We start from the raw sequence: 19259 nt of genomic DNA, 5'->3' as shown, positions 1-19259 counted from the left end.
TATTGAAATGCTCAATTATAGATTTATCGGTGGTGACAGTGTTTCCTAGCCTCAGTGCAGTGGGCAGCTGGGAGGAGGTGCTCTTATTCTCCATGGACTTTAGTGTCCCAGAACTTTTTTGAGTTTGTGCTACAGGATGCAAATTTCTGCTAGCCTTAGCTTTCCTAACTGTCTGTGTATATTGTCAATATCAATGATTATGTAACGTGCAGGCCTCACCACTAGGAGTGCTGATCAGCGGAGGAGGTCCAGTAGATCGCTGGGTAACTGAAGAGGACGATACCGCAGTCGTAATGGCCTTTCTCACACCAGTCACTGCAGAATTAAAGAGAAGGATTAAAGAATAGAGGACAGAAGAGGGAATTCAATAAATATTTATTTATCCAGAATCGTTCACATCATTAGCAACAATAGTCACTATTTTAGAGGACATAAATCAATCATTTAGGGACCTCTCTGTTGAGTTGAGAGGGAGGAATTTGGAGATGTTTTGGGATTCATTCTCACCTAGCACATCATCATCCTCCTCCTCCTCCTCCTCAGTGAGGTCTATGAAGGAGCCTTTGGTTCGAGCCCCTGTTTTGTTTGGAGTAGAGCTTGTTGCTTGGTTATCTGAAAGGGATGTAACAGACATAGGAAAGAAAACAGTTAGATAATATTCTCTTTTACAACAGGTTTTGGGATTTTGCTGCAACACATCGTGAGTGGATGTGCTTTGACCACTTTGAAAGTCAGAAGTTTACATACACTTAGGTTGGAGTCATTAAACCTAGTTTTTCAACAACTCCACAAATTTTTTTTTTGTCAAATCAGTTAGGACATCTATTTTGTGAATGACAAGTCATTTTTCAAACGATTGTTTACAGACAGATTATTTCACATATAATTCACTGTATCACAACTCCAGTGGGTCAGAAGTGTGCATACAGTAACTTGACTGTGCCTTTAAACAGCTTGGAAAATTCCAGAAAATAATGTCATGACTTTAGAAGCTTCTGATAGGCTAATTGACATCAATTGAGTCAATTGGAGGTGTACCTGTGGATGTATTTGAAAGCCTACCTTCAAACTCAGTGCCTCTTTGCTTGACATCATGGGAAAATCAAAATAAATCAGAAAAGAAATGTAGACCTCCACAAGTCTGGTTCATCCTTGGGAGCAATATCCAAATGCCTGAATGTACAATGTTCATCTGTACAAACAATAGTACGCAAGTATAAACACCATGGGACCACGCAGCCATCATACCGCTCAGGAAGAAGACGCGTTCTGTCTCCTAGAGATGAACGTACTTAGGTGCGAGAAGTGCAAATCAATCCCAGAACAACAGCAAAGAACCCTGTGAAGATGCTGGAGGAAACAGATACAAAAGTGTCTATATCCACAGTAAAACGAGTCCTATATCAACATAACCTGAAAGGCCGCTCTGCAAGGAAGAAGCCACTGCTCCAAAACCACCATAAAAAGCCAGACAACGGTTTGCAACTGCACATGGGGACAAATATTGTACTTTTTGGAGAAATGTCCTCTGGTCTGATAAAACAAAAATAGAACTGTTTGGCCATAATGACCACCGTTATGTTTGGAGGAAAAGGGGGAGGCTTGCAAGTCGAAGAACACCGTCCCAACCGTGAAGCACGGGAGTAGCAGCATCCTGTTGCGGGGGTGCTTTGCTGCAGGAGGGACTGGTGCACTTCACAAAATAAATAGGCATCATGAGGAAGGAAAACGATGTGGATATATTGAAGCAACATCAAGACATCAGCCAGGAAGTTAAAGCTTGGTCGCAAATGGGTCTTCCAAATGAACAATGACCCCAAGCATACTTCCAAAGTTGTGGCAAAATGGCTTAAATGACCCCAAGCAAACTTCCAAAGGTGTGGCAAAATGGCTTAAGGACAACAAAGTCAAGCTATTGGGGTGGCCATCACAAAGCCCTGACCTCAATCCTATAGAAAGTTGTGGGCAGAACTGAAAAAGTGTGTGCGAGCAAGGAGGCCTACAAACCTGACTCAGTTACACCAGTTCTATCAGGAGGAATGGGCCAAAATTCCCCCAACTTATTGTCGGAAGCTTGTGGAAGGCTACCCGAAACGTTTGACCCAAGTTAAACAATTTAAAAGCAATGCTACCAAATACTAATTGAGTGTATTTAAACTTCTGACTCACTGGGAATGTGATGAAATAAATAAATGCTGAAATAAATCATTATCTCTACTATTATTCTGACATTGCACATTCATAAAATAAAGTGGTGATCCTAACTGACCTAAGACAGGGAATTTTTACTAGGATTAAATGTCAGGAATTGTGAAAAACGGAGTTTAAATGTATTTGGCTAAAGTGTATATAAACTTCCGACTTCAACTATATATATAAATGCAATTATTATTCTTGTCCACATACAGTAGAAAACTCACCTGTCTTTGACGTCATAGCTGTCCCCGAAGGAGGTCCTGGAGCTGCCGAGCCCGTAGCGGCTGGACCAGAGGACGCCTGAACAGGCACCCTGGCTGTGGTCACTGACATCCCAGCACTGGGCGTACTGATCCCCCCAGTGCCCCCCTGGTACACAGCCCGAGCCAGGGTCATCTGAGCTGGGGACATGGCTGGGGAGAGCTGGGTGGTGGAGGAGATGGGCTGCAAGGCCATGGTGGAGGTGGTGGGGCCGGCCATGGTGGAGGTGGTGGGGCCGGCCTTAAGGATATAGGTAGTGGTGGGAGTAGTGGTCTTGGCCTTGTTGAGCGAGTTGGCTGCGGCGAAGGAGGACACAGGAATGTTGACCAGGGTTCCCGCCCCGCCGTTGGCCATGGCAGAGAGAGGAAGCTGGATGAGGAGCGGCTGGCCATTCTGGCCCACCACGTTGGAGCCCGAGGTGGTCTTGAGGAGCAGGGTGCCGGTGGGGCCGCTCTGGGAGGTGACGGTGCACAGGGAGGCAGAGCTAGAGGAGGTGGGGATCAGCTGCAGAATGGAGCCCTGTGTTACCATGGCAGTGGCCGTAGTGGTAGTGGGGACAGGTTTGGCCTGCTTCACCGGAGAAACTGGAAAGACAACAGGAGAGAGGAAAGGAATGGTGAGTTTATTCCTGACTGGTCAGAACACACTATCAGTTGGTGTCGTTCTTTATCTTGTAACTTGATCTCAGGGTCGTTCAATCCCCATGATAAGTGAAACATCCTATTGACAGGTAAGGGAGAAGGTGAAGAAGAAGGGAGAACTTACCTGTATGGTTGGTAGAGACTGGGCTGGTCATGGGCTGCTTTACAACAGTTGCTACTGGCCTGTTGGAAAAGATGTGTGTTTGCATTGGTTTTAATATATTTTTTTAAAGGTAATTGAAAGAGATGTGATTTGCATTCAGTTGGTTTGTTTAAAAATAGGTCAGAGATCATATTGAGACACACCAGAGAAAAAGTATTCCTGTAATTTGGCAACCTCTTTGCCACACTTTACTTTGCCAGTTTACTATTATTCTGTCTTCTGGCTCGGTCTTCTTACATTTCCCCCCTGTGTTTTTAACATTGAGTTTACTGATTTCTTTTAATTTAAATTGAGTGTTTGTTATGTGTATTTTGTAGTTTGTTCTTCTTTGCATTGAATTTGACGAATTCAACCCCCCAAAAATCTACACATATCACAAAAAAGAGGGTAAAAAGTGTTGATTCATTTAGGACTTGTTTAGTGTATAGGTATCATTCTTGAGTTGTTTGTGGTATTCTGTCATGAAAATCATGAAGTGTTTGCAGGTCGTTTAACATTTTTGGTACTGTACATTAAATAAAACATTTTGGTATACATTTGTGTTGTAATGATATAACATGTTTTTTTTTATATTGTAATCCAGACCTTTATTTCGTTCAGTACATTAGGAACTGGGAATATTATGAACAAATCAAATGTTTCATGGGGGCTAGAATGCAATTATATTACTGTTAACGTTGGTAAAATAAAAATAAAAGTGACGATTGCAACTATCTCAAGACTATGTCGTTTCCATAATTCCATACAAAACATAAAAGTGCAACACGACTACTGTGGAAAATGGCACCTTCCCAATCAAACATGTTAAGTCAAATTAAAGTCTGATTCAAAGAAGAACTGTAGTCTCTTCACTCTCAGGATCTCATTGATGGAGTCCCTGATCTTTTTCCAGTCTCTGGCATACAGTTTGTTGAACCTTTGTTCCAAATATTTCTTCATGGTTTCGCGCAGGTTAACAGGCAGCGCGTCTTTGCCCAACGTTCCGACGTAGTTCACCGTGGTGACCCACTTCACGTAGTTCTCGTACGAGACCAGGTTCCGGAACAGGAATACTGCGTAACGATCGGATCTGGCCTTCCTTGCAGCATTCTTAGAACGCAGGTAAAGCTGTCTCTCCTTGTCCGTGGAGATGGGACGCAGCATTATGTCTGAACAAACCCTAGTTCCTCCACTCGGTTGCTGTGGTGACTGCTGCTGTGACCCATCTCTTCTAGCAGGCTGGTGTCTTAGGTTGAATGAAGGCTTCTCAAATTCTTCTTCCTCAGATATCTCTTCATACTCTTCTTCGGATTCTTCATCCTCCGTCACTTCCTTCTTAATCCAACCAATAGAGGTCGCCAGCTCCCCTCTCTGCCATGCCCCCTCTTCAGACTGCAGCTCCAGCTTTGGATGCATTCGGAGCACGCTGTTGAGAGGAGAGGTGCAGTTGGATCGGGTGCTGTGAACACTGTCTGCACAGCTTTTAAAAGCTTGTTTTCTTAAGCTTTGGCGCATTGTATAACGTCACAAGACTCAGGACCTGGAACCATGGTGGTGTGCAAAAGAAAAAAGACGCAAAAACCCGAACCGCTGTTTGTTTGTTTAATCCAAAACAAAATGATGATTGATTTCATGTGGGGATTTTGGTTTGAAAATGCCTGACGGGTAGGCACTAAGCGATCAAAAGAGAAGTCAGTCTTGTACATCAGAGAATACCCTCGAAAGGTATCATCTTTGTTTCCCGTTATTATGTTTTTTAGCGGATGTTGTTGCTTTTTAATCCAATCTCCCGAGAATTTAATCCAGCCTCAGTATTATTGACAACGATCCTGTGCAGAGTCACCACACATTCAATCACACGTTGTGATTGACTCCACGTGTGGCATTCATTGGCTTCAGGCCGGTATTGTCACGTTGATACAAAGGCACAATGATAGCTAGTATAGCCCCATGCAATGACTAACACAAAGCTTTCCTTCTGCATGATTTGAATTACAAATACAGAAAATACATTTTTATGCTGGAAAATACAAGCAATGGGAATGTGCTGTCACAAGAGATGAAAAAAAGGAAACTATGGAATATGTGAAAGTTTTGGAATTGTCATCCATGATTGCCAATGGTGATTAACACAAGACTGCAAACAAACGAAAATAATGATTGAATCTAACATCTTCATAAGACTAGAGGCAATGCAATCCCCTGTTTTTGATTACTGTTCACTTGTGATTCACAGGAGGAAATGCATACAAATGACTAAAAGCTTTTCTAAATGAGGAAGTAGTACATTGGCAGTAGGACCGAACTCTTACCGTTGTGTCGGAATGGTGTTTGTAGCAGGTGCAGTCTTGGCAACAGGGGACGTTAGCGCCTGCGAACACACGCCATGGTGACACCTTTAGCTAACACCCTCAGCAATTTTTATTTAATTGTCTATTTGATGTTAAATGTGCAATATGCAGAATTCGTTCCGCCATTTCCTGGTTGCTAAAATTCTAATTGTTCACCTAATTTTAGTGTATGTGACAAAACAAGCAAGTATAGTGTAGAGAATCATTGTACCATTTAAACCACTGTGAAAAATATTTTCCATAACCAAAAATATTGGATTTTCAGCTGTTTGAAGCTGGTGTATAAAACCGAAAGCAAAAGACGCAAAACAAATATTTAGAACGGGAAGCATAGAAATAAACAGAACTACCGCGTCTTAGACTTGTTTTCAATGAGAATGACAGATCTCTATAACTCACAATTTTATGTGAATTTGGTCAGGTCACACAAGAAGTTAAATATTGCAGCTTTAACTAATATCGATGACTAGTAGATGACTTACAAAAATATATCTGAGACACTGGGGTCCCATACATTAACAACATTTCTTACCTCCTGTTTTCTTTTGTTCTCCGAGGCCTGGTTGGCTTCTCCGAATTTCTTTGCTAATCTGGCAATCTTGGCCTGAAAAAGGGTAAGAAACAGTGAGAACCTGTGAGACTTTCCATTTGTAAGGATTTGAATTAGCATTGCTTAATTTTGTGACTATTGAAAACTATGACTATTGCTGACTATAACCATTGACGACTATTTCTGACTGTTGTGACTATTGTCAAATAGACTTGTAACATACCCGTTGCTAGTAGTTTAACAAGTAGCTATCTTACCTGTAGTGTGTTAAGGGTGCTCTGGTGTTTTGTGGCACAATCAATCTTTTCTACCCGGTCTTTTAGCTCCTGTAAACCTTGGTCGAAGACGGTGAGCTGCAGCGCCCTCAACCGCTCCTCAACCATTTTCTGCAGAACCTGAGAAGAAGAGAAACGTAGGATGAGTTCAAGATGCAATTTAGGGCTAGATAGTGTGGGACAATATTGTTTGAGTGTTACTTTATACCTGACTGGGGGTAAAGTCTTAAACCTGTGGGTAAAATGCTAATACGTGAGAATAGGTATCATCAATTCCTGCCAGACCAACCTTTTCAAGTTTTAGGCGACTGCCACCTTTCGCAGTGATTTTCAACTCGAGCTGAGCTTCCAACTCCACGCCCTGCACCTTCTGCCTCTTCCCGTCTCTTTCAACCTTCCCTCCATCTTTCTCGTCACCTTCCAACAGGGGACGCTTCTGTCCAGAAGAGGAGCTCTTTTCCTCCTTCACCTTCACCCCTGTTGAGACAAAGTGTTCTGGTTTAGTTTAATCAGATTATTTTGGTTAATGGTCATGTGATAATGTCCTGTGCAGTATGCTTGTGTGTATGTTATTCATTTTAGATTTTTTTCCTGTGTTGTTTTATTTGTAAAATACAAGTATTCCCAGATTATATATTTTGTTATAAATCCCAAAAAGGTTGAAAATGAAACATAGCTGACATAGTAGTGCCTACTACTATCAGTCAACTCAGGATGATTTTTCAGATCTTGCAGATTCTATCATTTCATACCTTTGTCACTTGTGGATGTAGAGGTGGAAGAGGCAAGAGACGAGGTAGAACACCCGGCAACATTCTGTTTCTCCTTTTTCACAGAAACTACCTCCATCTTTTCCTCCTTCATTACTCCTTCCTTCTCTTTCTGACTATCGTCTTTCTTCTTCTCTCCCTTCTTTACCACCTCTTCTTTGATGTCCTGATCCGGCTCAGGGGCAGCAGAGGGGGAGGGGGTGCGGACAGGGGAGGCCATGGTAGCGGCCTTGGGGGAGGAAGGTCTCTCTTCCGTGGAAGTGGAGGTCTCAGAGGCCTTGGTCTCTGTATGGTCCTTGTCCGTATCCGTTTCCGTTTCCATGGCCACGGTGTCTTCTTTCTGCTCTGTCCTCTTTTCCTTCCCAGACTCTTTGTCAGACGTGGCGAGCGAGACGGGAGAGAACGGAGAGTCCAGAGGATACTGATCCATAGGGGCTTGGTCCTCATGGCTCTTTCCAGTTGTAGTGCAGGCCTCCTGGAGAAGAGAACATCCAGGTAAGTTTGTATTTTAGCCGCCAAACTCAACAAACACATGGAGAAAAAAAAGAAATCCTACTCGCGGTGCTTGGACCCCTAACAATGCCAACTTCAACACTTTCCAACTATAACCCCCATTTTCCTTAACTTCCAATGTTTCCCATTTATCCTTATTTCAGCTCCTCTCACTCTTTCTCATACAAACCTCTTTCTCTATCTCAGGTGCTTTCTCTTCTTTCTCGTCCGTCTTTGCCACCTCCATCTCTGTATCCTTTCCTTCCTTGTCCTTATTGGAAGGGGACGTGGAACACTCCTTTTTCTTTCCCTCTTCCTCCATCTTTTTCAGCACGTCGTTAAGGTTGTGGAATGGCGATGAGGGGGAGGGAGTGGCATCTTCCTTGGCTTTGGGGCTTTGGGAGGTTGGTGGGGAGGGAGACAACGATAGGGACAGAGCAAGGGGAGGGGATGGAGAGGTCAGGGAGGTAGGGGGGACTGGGGTTGTGGAACGAGACGTCACCGCAACGTCGTTTTGCTCTCTGTCTGCCCCCCTCTGTGCATCCTCTGTGTGCGTACCGTTCGTCAGTGGGCTACGGGGAGGGGGAGAGCTGGAATTGGAATTGGACAGGGGCGGGACGGGGGACGACAATGTGCTGTGGAGAGACTCCAGTTGCTGGCGGTCGCTTATCTTCATGGTTTTCCTGGCTCGGAATATCTTCTTCTTCTCTTCTGCCACAGCAACTTCCATTTTAACCTGAGGAGTGACAAGGAGGGATGGGGATGTTAGTTGGAACGGGTCACGAAAGAATCCTCCTCGGGAATGTTAACAGCACCTGCGCCACCCACCTAGCTTCTACCCACTACAATGGGTACAGATGAGCTATCTTTAAGGCCAAACCGATGCAGTGTTCTGGGACACCACTAGGGGTCACTGTAGAACCCTGTTGGTATGTTTTTCCCCCTCTTTGTTCTATTCTAGAAGGTTCTTTTTCCCTGTGAGCTCAGCATACAGAACCATTCTATACAAGAGTCAATTTCAGCAGAAAGAGTGACTCAGCAGAAGTCTATCAAAATGGTCTCAAGTCCAGCTTCCTCTCCACTGAAGTTTAGTCCCGCATGTTCGCTCACAACTTTTTATCCTCAGGATTGCGAACTTGAGATGCCATGTGGTCCAGGGGTGATGAACACACTAACATGACAGAAGACTATACTTTTCACTGTAAGAACACTATCCCTCTCTTCAATTGGCTGACAAGCTTTTGCGTTGTCAATTCCAACACAGCCGGTCCAGTCTGCATGGATATGACATTATCCCAGAGGATGGCAGCAACATTACTTGCTTTTGTCCCTCCCCTTCGCTCTTATTGGTCCTTTTCCTCAGCCAATCAGGGCCCCTAGATACAGGCTCCGTTGGCAACAGGGAGGAAGAGTTATGCAAGGACTGCATGATTTACCTTATACAGTTCCAATTGTCGAACGCATTCCAGCGTCGGGGCTAGGTTCCAATTTGTGCTTATGGAGTTTATATTTCGCTGACAGTCATTTTCTCATAGTCACAGTGACATTAACACAATCTTTAAGAACAATAGGCCAATATACAAAATATGACATTCATATGGATTTTTGTATTTAGTCAAATGTGACCTAGGGGTGTCAGTGGTCCTATATTATATTAGATTTAAAATAATATCTCACCTGGAGGTTTCCGATCATGAATTTGACACCAAAAGGATCCAATAACCTAGAGGGGGAGGGGGAAAATGTATTTATTATTAATTCAATGTAACGACTTAAAGCACATTTCAGCAACATATAGAGCCTTTCATTAATAAGTACATCATAAAAAAAACAAGTTGCAGACATGTTTTACTAGTCAAGAGATGGTGGCCGTAATAATTAATAATAGAACAGGCCGCGGGTGTTGCAAAGCTCCTGACAGTTTGACGTTTTACAAGTAGGATATTTCACAATGGCCAAAAACCAGCCAAAAAAGGGTAGGCTAGTCTTCACGAAAGAGATTTACTACCATTACTTAGGCTTCTGTGCTTCAAGATACACCTTGAAATGTCCAGATCATTTTTTCACAATTTTCTAGAACAACCACCAAAACATACAGACAAACTTGCACAACAGGCTTCACACAGAGGATGACGACAAAATGAAGCATTGAAAGTACATTTTCGGTACATAACTGATCAGTTTATGCAGAAGGCTCCATAGGATCAATACAGAGATAAAACATAAAAATAATGAATTCCAAGCTAAAGGCACAGACAAACTAGTGTGAATAATGGATGTTTAGCCATCTGCCTCACCTGAACACTCCACATATGAGCAGAAACAGACAGCAGTCAGAGAAACTGTAAAATACTATAAAAACGATATAAAAAATATAAAAACTGACTAATACTATACAAAAATATTCAAACTATTTGGTCATAGTAATCTAGACATAGAGCAATAGGCCTTTAGCCTAGTTACGATACACCATTCTAGTTGACGTAGTGAAACCGTTACCTAGCATTTCTGTCTGATCCCTAGTGACATTTTACTTTCCATAGGGACAGGTTACGCACGTCACTGAATGACATTACCACTCATCAAAATGCAGTGATTTCCAAATAACAAACACATCTGCGAAACAACAAAATAACCATGATATTGTTGAGGTGAGGAGTAGGTTATTTTTTCTAAATGTTTCTCAGAAATTGGCAGATACTGCTATCCGAACCAATTGATTTTCACCCAGCATATTAAATTGAGCTAGGTCATCAGGTGCTTTAGTTTGGCCATGTAAACTCAATAAATTCCAGGCCCAAGAAACTGCATTATTGTATCAGTTCCAGGTACAACAGTCTACTGCATTGTTGCTGCATTGCTGCCTAGACAGACTGCAGTAGACTGCTTACAGCTATATAAATAGGCCACGTTGCTGGTGGCCCCACCCCATGTGCCTTTGACTTCAATGTGCAGCCTGGTATCACATGACAAACAGTCACAGAAATTTTACAACATCCGTTAAGCAACCTACACACAGAGAGAGCGTGTCCTTTACACAGACTGTGCAAACTAAGTTACAGCTCTAGGCAGACAGAGCTGCAGGCTACGCTAGCCTACATACCAATGACACTCTGTTACAACTAAGCGCACAGCTACCCCTCATATCAATACAGATAAGGGGGGTTTTCGAGTTCTATTTTGAGTTTGATCATTTATCAAACATTTTTATTATGTCCTTCAACTTAAAAAATGGCCTTTCGAATGGATGATGAAAAATAATACGTTCCATAACATTTTGCCTCATTCATTTACTATATCAACTATTATCATATGATTTTCTCACCCCTGATATGAGCTTCCTTGATATAAAACTAATAAGGTGAAATCACATTCTATTATGTTACAACGACTCACATTCCAATGTTATTGCACACTGCGCAGTCTTCCCCTCCCCCACTCTTTCATTACCCGCGTTCTGGATTCACAGCAGAAAAAACAAAATGGCCACCAGCTCTGATGTGTGCGCAGCCAGCCAAGCTGAGTCCTCACACGCTGCTACCTGAACACGCATCCAATCCACAGTAGTACAATAGTGTATCAAGTCACATCCATGTTAATAATAAGGTTTCGTAAATTATTTGTATAAAGGGTTAGTTTAAGTTTGGAAAAAATAATAATTTAGTAAAAAACTGTAGTTATGATGTACTTCCTCATCAATCCCACATCATTTTGTGTTAATTTATGCTGATCAATTAGGTTAAAATGTATATCGTTTGGATATATTTTCTCCTGAAGCTCCCATGATGGGATTCAAGCTAGTCCTCCGCTGTACTATATACTGCAGCAATTACTGATTGATGTGGGCCATAGATGATTGGTTTCTGGTCTGCAATAGGTGTAAACTATCCACTGTATACCTCCAAACTGGAGGGGAAAAAAGACTCCTCATCACCATCTTGTCCTTGCTTCTATTCCTTTGGTAATGTTTGTCTCCTCTGACCAACACTAGTGATTTACTAGGCTAGTAGTACTTGACTAGTACTCTGTGTTCTGTTCATAGCTCACAACAATTCCAGATGTGGAATTGTATGTGGACACCTGCTTGTCAAACATCTCATTCCAAAATGGTCCCCCCTTTGCTGCTAAACCAGCCTACACTCTTCTGGGAAGGCTTTCCACTAGATGCTGGAACATTGCTGCGGGAACTTGCTTTCATTCAGCCACAAGCCACAAGAGCATTAGTGAGGTCAGGCACTGATGTTGGGCGATTAGGCCTGGCTCGTAGTTGGCGTTCCAATTCACTCCAAAGGTGTTTTATGGGGTTGAGGTTAGGGCTCTGTGCAGGCCAATCACGTTCTTCAAAACCAATCTCTACAAACCATTTCTGTATGAACCTTGCTTTGTACACAGGGGCATTGCCATGCTGAAACAGGAAAGGGCCTTCCCCAAACTGTTGCCACAAAGTTGGAAGCACAGAATCATCTGGAATGTAATTGTATGCTGTAGCATTAAGATTTCCTTTCACTGGAACTAAGGGACCAAGCCCGAACCATGAACAGCCCCAGACCATTATTCCTCCACCAAACTTGAGTTGAAACTATGCATTCAGGCAGGTAGCGTTCTCCTGGCATCCACCAAGCCCAGATTCATCCGTCAGACTGCCAGATGGTGAAATGTGATTTGTCACTCCAGAGAATGCGTTTTCACTGCTCCAGAGTCCAATGGTGGCGAGCTTTACACCACTCCAGCCGATGCTTGGCATTGTTTATGGTGATCTTAAGCTTGTGTGCGGATGCTCGGCCATGGAAACCCATTTCATGCCGCTCCCGACGAACAGTTCTTGTGCTGAAGTTGCTTCCATAGCTTCCGAGTTGCTTCCATAAGCAGTTTGAAACTCGGAAGTGAGTTTTGCAACGGAGGACAGACAATTTTTACATGCTACGTGCTTCAGCACTCGGCGGTCACGTTCTGTGAGCTTGTGTGGCCTATCACTTCGCAGCTGGGGCCATTGTTGCTCCTAGACATTTCCACTTCCACTTCACAATAACAGCACTTACAGTTGACTGGGGCAGCTCTAGCAGGGCAGTCTTTTTACCAACATTTTACCAACTGATTTGTTGGAAAGGTGGCATCCTATGACCGTGCCAAGATGAAAGTCACTGAGAGCTTCAGTAAGGCCCTGCTACTGCCAATGTTTGTCTATGGAGATTGCATGGCTGCGTTTAAAAAGTATGCAGGTATACAGGTAGCCAATTCCTATCATTTGTCAATGTAAGTCCTTGTAAAATACTGCTGATCTTACAACCATAAGCATAGGGCAATACGAACACAAATTAAATACGAACACAAACTAAATAAACTCTTGCCTGCCTTGCTACACATCAGTGAGAGGATATGGTCAAACCAAAAAGTTAGCAGAGACGGGCTGGGCTTCAAGCCTAGTTCAAGATACAGTTTTATTTAGTGAATGTTTTCTCAGAGCTTTTTAACCCAGAGCCTTTTAACCCAAGTGCAAAGTGCTCTAATGTTCTGTTGATATGCCTATGAGAGCTGCATCCTCAGGCTACCAGCATTCAGGAACTCCATTCAGATGACTATTTCAGTGTAAATTCCCTTCAATTTCAGATCTCTCAAGACACAGGAAAATGGAGGCTATCGCTCGCAGCAATGTTGAGTAAACATTTTAAGTTGAATTTTACATTCATGACTGATTTAGCTGACTTAGGTGGTCTGCAGAAATCTTCAAGAATCTTCAAGAACTTACTTTTCACTGCCTCAACAAAGACTAATGACAGCCTCAGAATAATGAGACGCTTGTTAACTGGACTCGATCCAAGATGATCTGTACCTTTCATACCTCATGTGTGTTTTCAATCAGTAGCAAGGCGGGAGGAGTCATGCAACATGAGTTTTGATTAGCGTTGATCAGACCTAGTTCGGATATTTGTCACATTTACAGTTTTATTTTCTAAGATCCCAATAGAACTCCATTTGCCAGGAAACCAATAGGAGAACATTTTGGTGGATATGAAGATATCACCTTCCTGTTTAAGCTTATGTTCTTGTTCCGGTTCCAATGGTTATTCAATACAGTTTTCACTTGTCAGACAAAAGTTTTTTACATATTCGGACTGATTGCAAAGCATTGCTGCTAACATAATGCTTATGGCTTCCAGCATTCTCTCCAAACTGTTCTGACCCTCTCACTTCCTCTCACAAATAGCAGGGCATGAAAATCTAAATGCCAAAAATGCTACTTTACAAATACAGAAAATATATACAAATATTCATCCTAATACAAAACAAAACAGCCCCATTGCACAAAATAGTATTTAAAAATAACACACAAAAAACATATATTATCTACGTTTCGGAATCGTGGTTACTGTAGCACTCTTTAGCAAAAAAAAACTAATTTCAACAGTAGCCAAGTTAAATTCTGAAATGTAGTCCAAGATACTAGTCAGAATAGAGCAACATGGGTATAGGTGTACAAGATTCTTTCAAATAAAAAATTCAAGTAAACCTTGAACAGGAGTAGTCTGGATAAGTAGGCCTTCCGTTGGACAGAAGTCTTACGCGCTATTTTTTCGGCTGTGTTGATTGAGGGAACTAGCAACAGCAGAGGGAGGAAGAAAAGAAGCATGAGGGTGAGGGAGGCTAAGGTTGGACTGTTCCATCTGTTTCAGCATAGAGTGTTCTTGTGCAAGGTTGTGCCCGCAGTGAAACCGGCATAGTCTCAGCCTCATGGCTCAAACCAGGAAAAACTGACCGAGCACAGGCTGACAAACTACACAATGTAACACCTTCAGAACAAAAGGATGGAAACAAAATGATTCTCCCCTTTAGGATTTACATCAGAGTGGCCATACTAACACCTAGTAAAACAAATGCAAAATATACGTTTTTGGTAACTTTGGCAGAAGCATGCAGCACAGAGACTGCTTTTTGCCCGCAAAAAAACTCTAGAATCGCAGTTAGTACTAGAGTGCACAAGCCTGACACACTTAGTACCACCCCTCCCCCACACTAGCACAGTTTAACGCTGCATGGAAAATTACAGCCTAGCTAGGACTAAACCATTCTGAAAGAAGTAGGGGGGAAATATTTGTTTCTAACTAGAGAGGGTGGTAGAGAGATAGAACTGTTGAATTAACCATCAGAAATCTAGACTACTTCTGTTCTCAAATAAGAATGCAAATGAAAAATAGGACCTTTCACTGTAATGATTTTAAAAATCCTGAGAGAGTACATAACCTTAGACACCATAATCAAATGTATCAAGGTTTACGAGTTGTACAATTTGACAAATATCAATCGATCAGGGATCAGTCATGTTTCTTGTACCTGAACACCAGTATGGAATATTAGGGCAGCTGAGCACACTATACACTACCTTCGGAAAGTATTCAGACCCCTTGACTTGTTCCACATTACAGCCTTATTCTAAAATGGATTATATAACAAATCCTCAGCAATCTACAAACAATACCCCATAATAACAAAGCGAAAACAGGTTTAGATTTTTTGCGTACAGAAATACCTTAGTTACATAAGTATTCAGAGCATTTGCTATGAGACTCAACATTTAACTCCGGTGCATCCTGTTTCAGTGATCATCCTTGAGATGTTTCTACAACTTGATTGGAGTACACCTGTGGTAAATTCAATTGATTGGACATGATTTGGAAAGGCACATACTATATAAGGTCCCACAGTTGGCAGCGCATGTTAGAGTAAAAACCAAGCCATGAGGTCGAAGGAATTGTACGTAGAGCTCTGAAACAGGATTGTGTCGAGGCACAGATCTGGGGAAGGGAACCAAAACATTTCTGCAGCACTGAAGGTCCTCAAGAACAAAGTGGCCTCCATCATTCTTAAATGGAAGAAGTTGGAACCACCAAGACTCTTCCAAGAGCTGAACGCCCGGGCAAACTGAGCAATCAGGGGAGAAAGGCTTTGGTCAAGGAGGTGACCAAGAACCCGATGGTGACTCTGACAGAGCTCCAGATTCCTCTGTGGAGATAGGAGAACCTTCCAGAAGGACAACCATCTCTGCAGCACTCCACCAATCAGGACTTTATGGTAGAGTGGCCAGACTGAAGCCACTCCACAGTAAAAGACACATGACAGCCCACTTGGAGTTTGCCAAAAGGCACCTAAAGGACTCACAGACCATGAAAAACAAGATTCCCTGGTAGGATGAAACCAAGAATGAATTATTTGGCCTGAATGCCACCGTCACATCTGAAGGAAACCTTGCACCATTTCTACGGTGAAGCATGGTGGTAGCAGCATCATGCTGTGGGGATGTTTTTCCAGCAGCAGGGACTGGGAGAGTAGTCAGCATCAAGGGAAAGATGAATGGAGCAAATTACAGAGAGATCCTTGATGAAAACCTGCTCCAGAGTGCTCAGGACCTCAGAGTGGGGGCGAAGGTGGACAACAACCCTAAGCACAGAGCGCAGGAGTGGATTCGGGGACATGTCTCTGAATGTCCTTGAGTGGCCCAGCCAGAGCCCGGAACTGAACCCGATCGAACATCTCTGGAGAGAACTGAAAATAGCTGTGCAGCGACGCTCCCCATCCAACCTGACAGAGCTTGAGAGGTTCTGCAGAGAAGAACGGGAGAAACTCCCCAAATACAGGTGTGTCAAGCTCATAGCGTCATAAGACTCGAGGATGTAATTGCTACCAAAGGTGCTTCAACAAAGCACTGAGTAAAGGCTCGGAATACTTATGTACATGTGGGGGGAAAATCGAATAACCTGTTTTTGCTTTGTCATTACGGGGTATTGTGTGTAGATTCATGAAGAGAAAAAAACAATTTAATCCATTTTAGAATAAGGCTGTAACCTAAATACTTTCCGAAGGCACCGTAGATAGAAAAGATACAAAGATAACACAGGTGAAAACATACAATTTCTGAGAAATAAGGATTTTACTTAACAGACCTATAATCACTAATGGCAATAGCAATACAATGATAAAGTGAACATGTACAGAAAAAGATGGTTGTTGATTGTTTTTTACTCATTGTTGAGAGTCAGGACTAAACTGTTTTATGTGCTTGGATGACATGATGTGCTTGGATTACATGTTCTTGGATTACATGATGAAACCAAAAATAGATCATTTAAAAATGCTGCTGCTATTACAGTTATTCAGTAGAACACTAGCCAGCTAATAGCTCACTGCGTAGTATGCCCATCCCCCACTCCCTTCCTCTTTCATAGACTGCGTGAGGACTGCCAGCAGAAACTCAAAATGTCCACCAGTTCTGCTGCTGTGCGCAGCCAGGTTTAGCACTTGGCAGCTGTTGGCTGAAACATTCACTTGTGCAGGAGGACCTGAGAGTTTAAACTCCTCCTACTTTTAGGTATAATTTTACTCTAAACATAATTATACACTTAACAAAAACAAGCAAAAAATGTCAAAGATTTTACTGAGTTACAGTTCATATAAGGAAATGAGTCAATTGAAATAAATTAATTGGGCCCTAATCTATGGATTTCACATGACAGGGATATGCATCTGAAACCTTAAAAAAAAAAAGAGGCAGGGGCATAGATCAGAAAACCTCATGCAGCGCAACATCTCCTTCGCATAAAGGTTATCAGGCTGTTGATTGTGGCCTGTGGGATCTGGATCACGCGGTCGTACACGTCGATCCAGAGCATCCCAAACATGTGGGTGACCTGTCTGGTGAGTATACAGGCCATGGAAGAACTGGGGCTGTGCATTATCATGCTGAAACAAGACGTGATGCCGGCAGATATTCGTGCATTCAAATCGCAAACGATAAAATGCAATTGTGTTCATAGCTTATGCCTGCTCATAACATAACCCCAACGCCACCATGGGGCACTCTGTTCATAACGTTGACATCAGCAAACCACTCGCCCACACATACACGCTACACCGCCTGCCATCTGTCCGGTACAGTTGAAATCGGGATTCATCCGTGAAGAGCACACTTCTGCAGGGTGCCAGTGGCCATCGGAGGCTTTTCCCACTGAAATCCGTTATGACGCAAAACTGCAGTCAGGTCAAGACCCTGGTAAGGACAATGAGCATGCAGATGAGCTTCCCGAGACTGTTTCTGGTAGTTTGTGCAGAAATTATTTGGTTGTGCAAACCCACAGTTTCATCAACTGTCCGGGAGGCTGGTCTCATCGAGGATCCCACAGGTGAAGAAGCCGGATGTGGAGGTCCTAGGCTGGCGTGGTTACACGTGGACTGCGGTTGTGATGCCGGTTGGACGTACTACAATCTAAAACAACGTTAGAAACGGCTTATGGTTAGAAAAAAAAGGTATATTAAATTCTCTGGCAACAGCTCTGGTGGACATTCCAGCAGTCAGCATGCCAATTGCACACTCCCTCAAATCTTGAGACACATGACATTGGTGTTGTGTGACAAAAATGCACATTTTAGAGTGGCCTGTTAATGATCATGTTGTTTAATCAGCTTCTTGATATGCCACACCTGTCAGGTGGATGGATTATCTTGGCAAAAGAGAAATGCTCACTAACAGGTATGTAAACAAATTTGTGCACAAAATTTGAGAAATAAGCTTTTTGTGCATATGGAAAATGTCTGGGATCTATTATTTCAGCTCAGGAAACATGTGACCAACACCTTACATGTTGTGTTCATATTTTTCTTCAGTATACATACAATGGGGATTGTACCGAAATATCGCAATTTGTAACATTATTTGTCTCATGTATTGAATCCTATTAGTAACAAAGAAACCAAAAGATCACTGACTCTGATGGAAATACTGATTAACCAAAATGTCCTCCGAATGGATGATGAAAAACAATATGTTCAGTAACATTTTTCCTCATAACTTTACAATACAAATTATTAACATGTTATTTTCTAATTTTAGTTTCCTTGTTAAAAAAACTAAAAAAGGTGAAATCACATCCTGTTATGTTACAACAGCGCTGTTCACATTCCAATGTTATTGCACAGTGCTCGTAGTCCTCCCCTCCCCCACTCTTTCATTACCAGTGTTCTGGATTCACTGCATAAAAAAACAAAATGGCCACCAGCTCTGCTGTGTGCACAGCCATTCAGGCTGAGCCCTCACAGGCTACTAACTGAACACATATTCAATCCACTGTATCAAGTTACATCACCTCCATGTTAATAAAGTATTTGCTCTGTATGCCAATTTTGCATAGTCGTTTTCATTTGTATAAAAAGTAGGTTAAGTTTACTTTGTACAAAAAAAAAAAAAAAAAAATTCTAAGTAGTTATTATGTACTTCCTCCTCCATTCCACACCATTTTCTGTTTGGTTATGCTGATCAATTAGGTTAAATGTACACTGCTCAAAAAAATAAAGGGAACACTTAAACAACACAATGTAACTCCAAGTCAATCACACTTCTGTGAAATCAAACTGTCCACTTAGGAAGCAACACTGATTGACAATACATTTCACATGCTGTTGAGCAAATGGAATAGACAACAGGTGGAAATTATAGGCAATTAGCAAGACACCCCCAATAAAGGAGTGGTTCTGCAGGTGGTGACCACAGTTCCTATGCTTCCTGGCTGATGTTTTGGTCACTTTTGAATGCTGG

General features: G+C 42.4%; 1 protein-coding gene across 7 annotated transcripts in view; it reads right to left on the bottom strand.

Moving 5' to 3' along the window:
* The window catches only part of atf7ip (activating transcription factor 7 interacting protein), a 55755-nt gene that overhangs the window by 12582 nt on the left and 23914 nt on the right, over window positions 1-19259 (bottom strand). For 5 of the 7 annotated variants that reach the window (XR_010458726.1, XM_065001447.1, XM_065001448.1 and 2 more), the window contains 11 exons: window positions 9356-9401; window positions 7869-8414; window positions 7169-7661; window positions 6706-6893; window positions 6399-6536; window positions 6124-6195; window positions 5553-5611; window positions 3223-3281; window positions 2421-3041; window positions 508-612; window positions 220-315 (listed from right to left, as the gene is read on the bottom strand). Coding sequence is in view for 6 of the 7 variants with exons in the window: in XM_065001447.1 (XP_064857519.1) it covers window positions 220-315; window positions 508-612; window positions 2421-3041; window positions 3223-3281; window positions 5553-5611; window positions 6124-6195; window positions 6399-6536; window positions 6706-6893; window positions 7169-7661; window positions 7869-8414; window positions 9356-9401 (2423 nt within the window). In the remaining variant the exon portion in view is untranslated. Of the gene's footprint in view, window positions 1-219; window positions 316-507; window positions 613-2420; window positions 3042-3222; window positions 3282-5552; window positions 5612-6123; window positions 6196-6398; window positions 6537-6705; window positions 6894-7168; window positions 7662-7868; window positions 8415-8506; window positions 9067-9355; window positions 9402-19259 lie in introns of those variants that run through there. The other 2 variants (XM_029680229.2, XM_065001449.1) reach the window with 2 other exon arrangements.

The sequence above is a fragment of the Oncorhynchus nerka genome, linkage group LG15 (assembly GCF_034236695.1).
Source record: "Oncorhynchus nerka isolate Pitt River linkage group LG15, Oner_Uvic_2.0, whole genome shotgun sequence".
Taxonomy (NCBI): domain Eukaryota; kingdom Metazoa; phylum Chordata; class Actinopteri; order Salmoniformes; family Salmonidae; genus Oncorhynchus; species Oncorhynchus nerka.
This window is presented reverse-complemented; position numbering and strand designations above follow the sequence as displayed.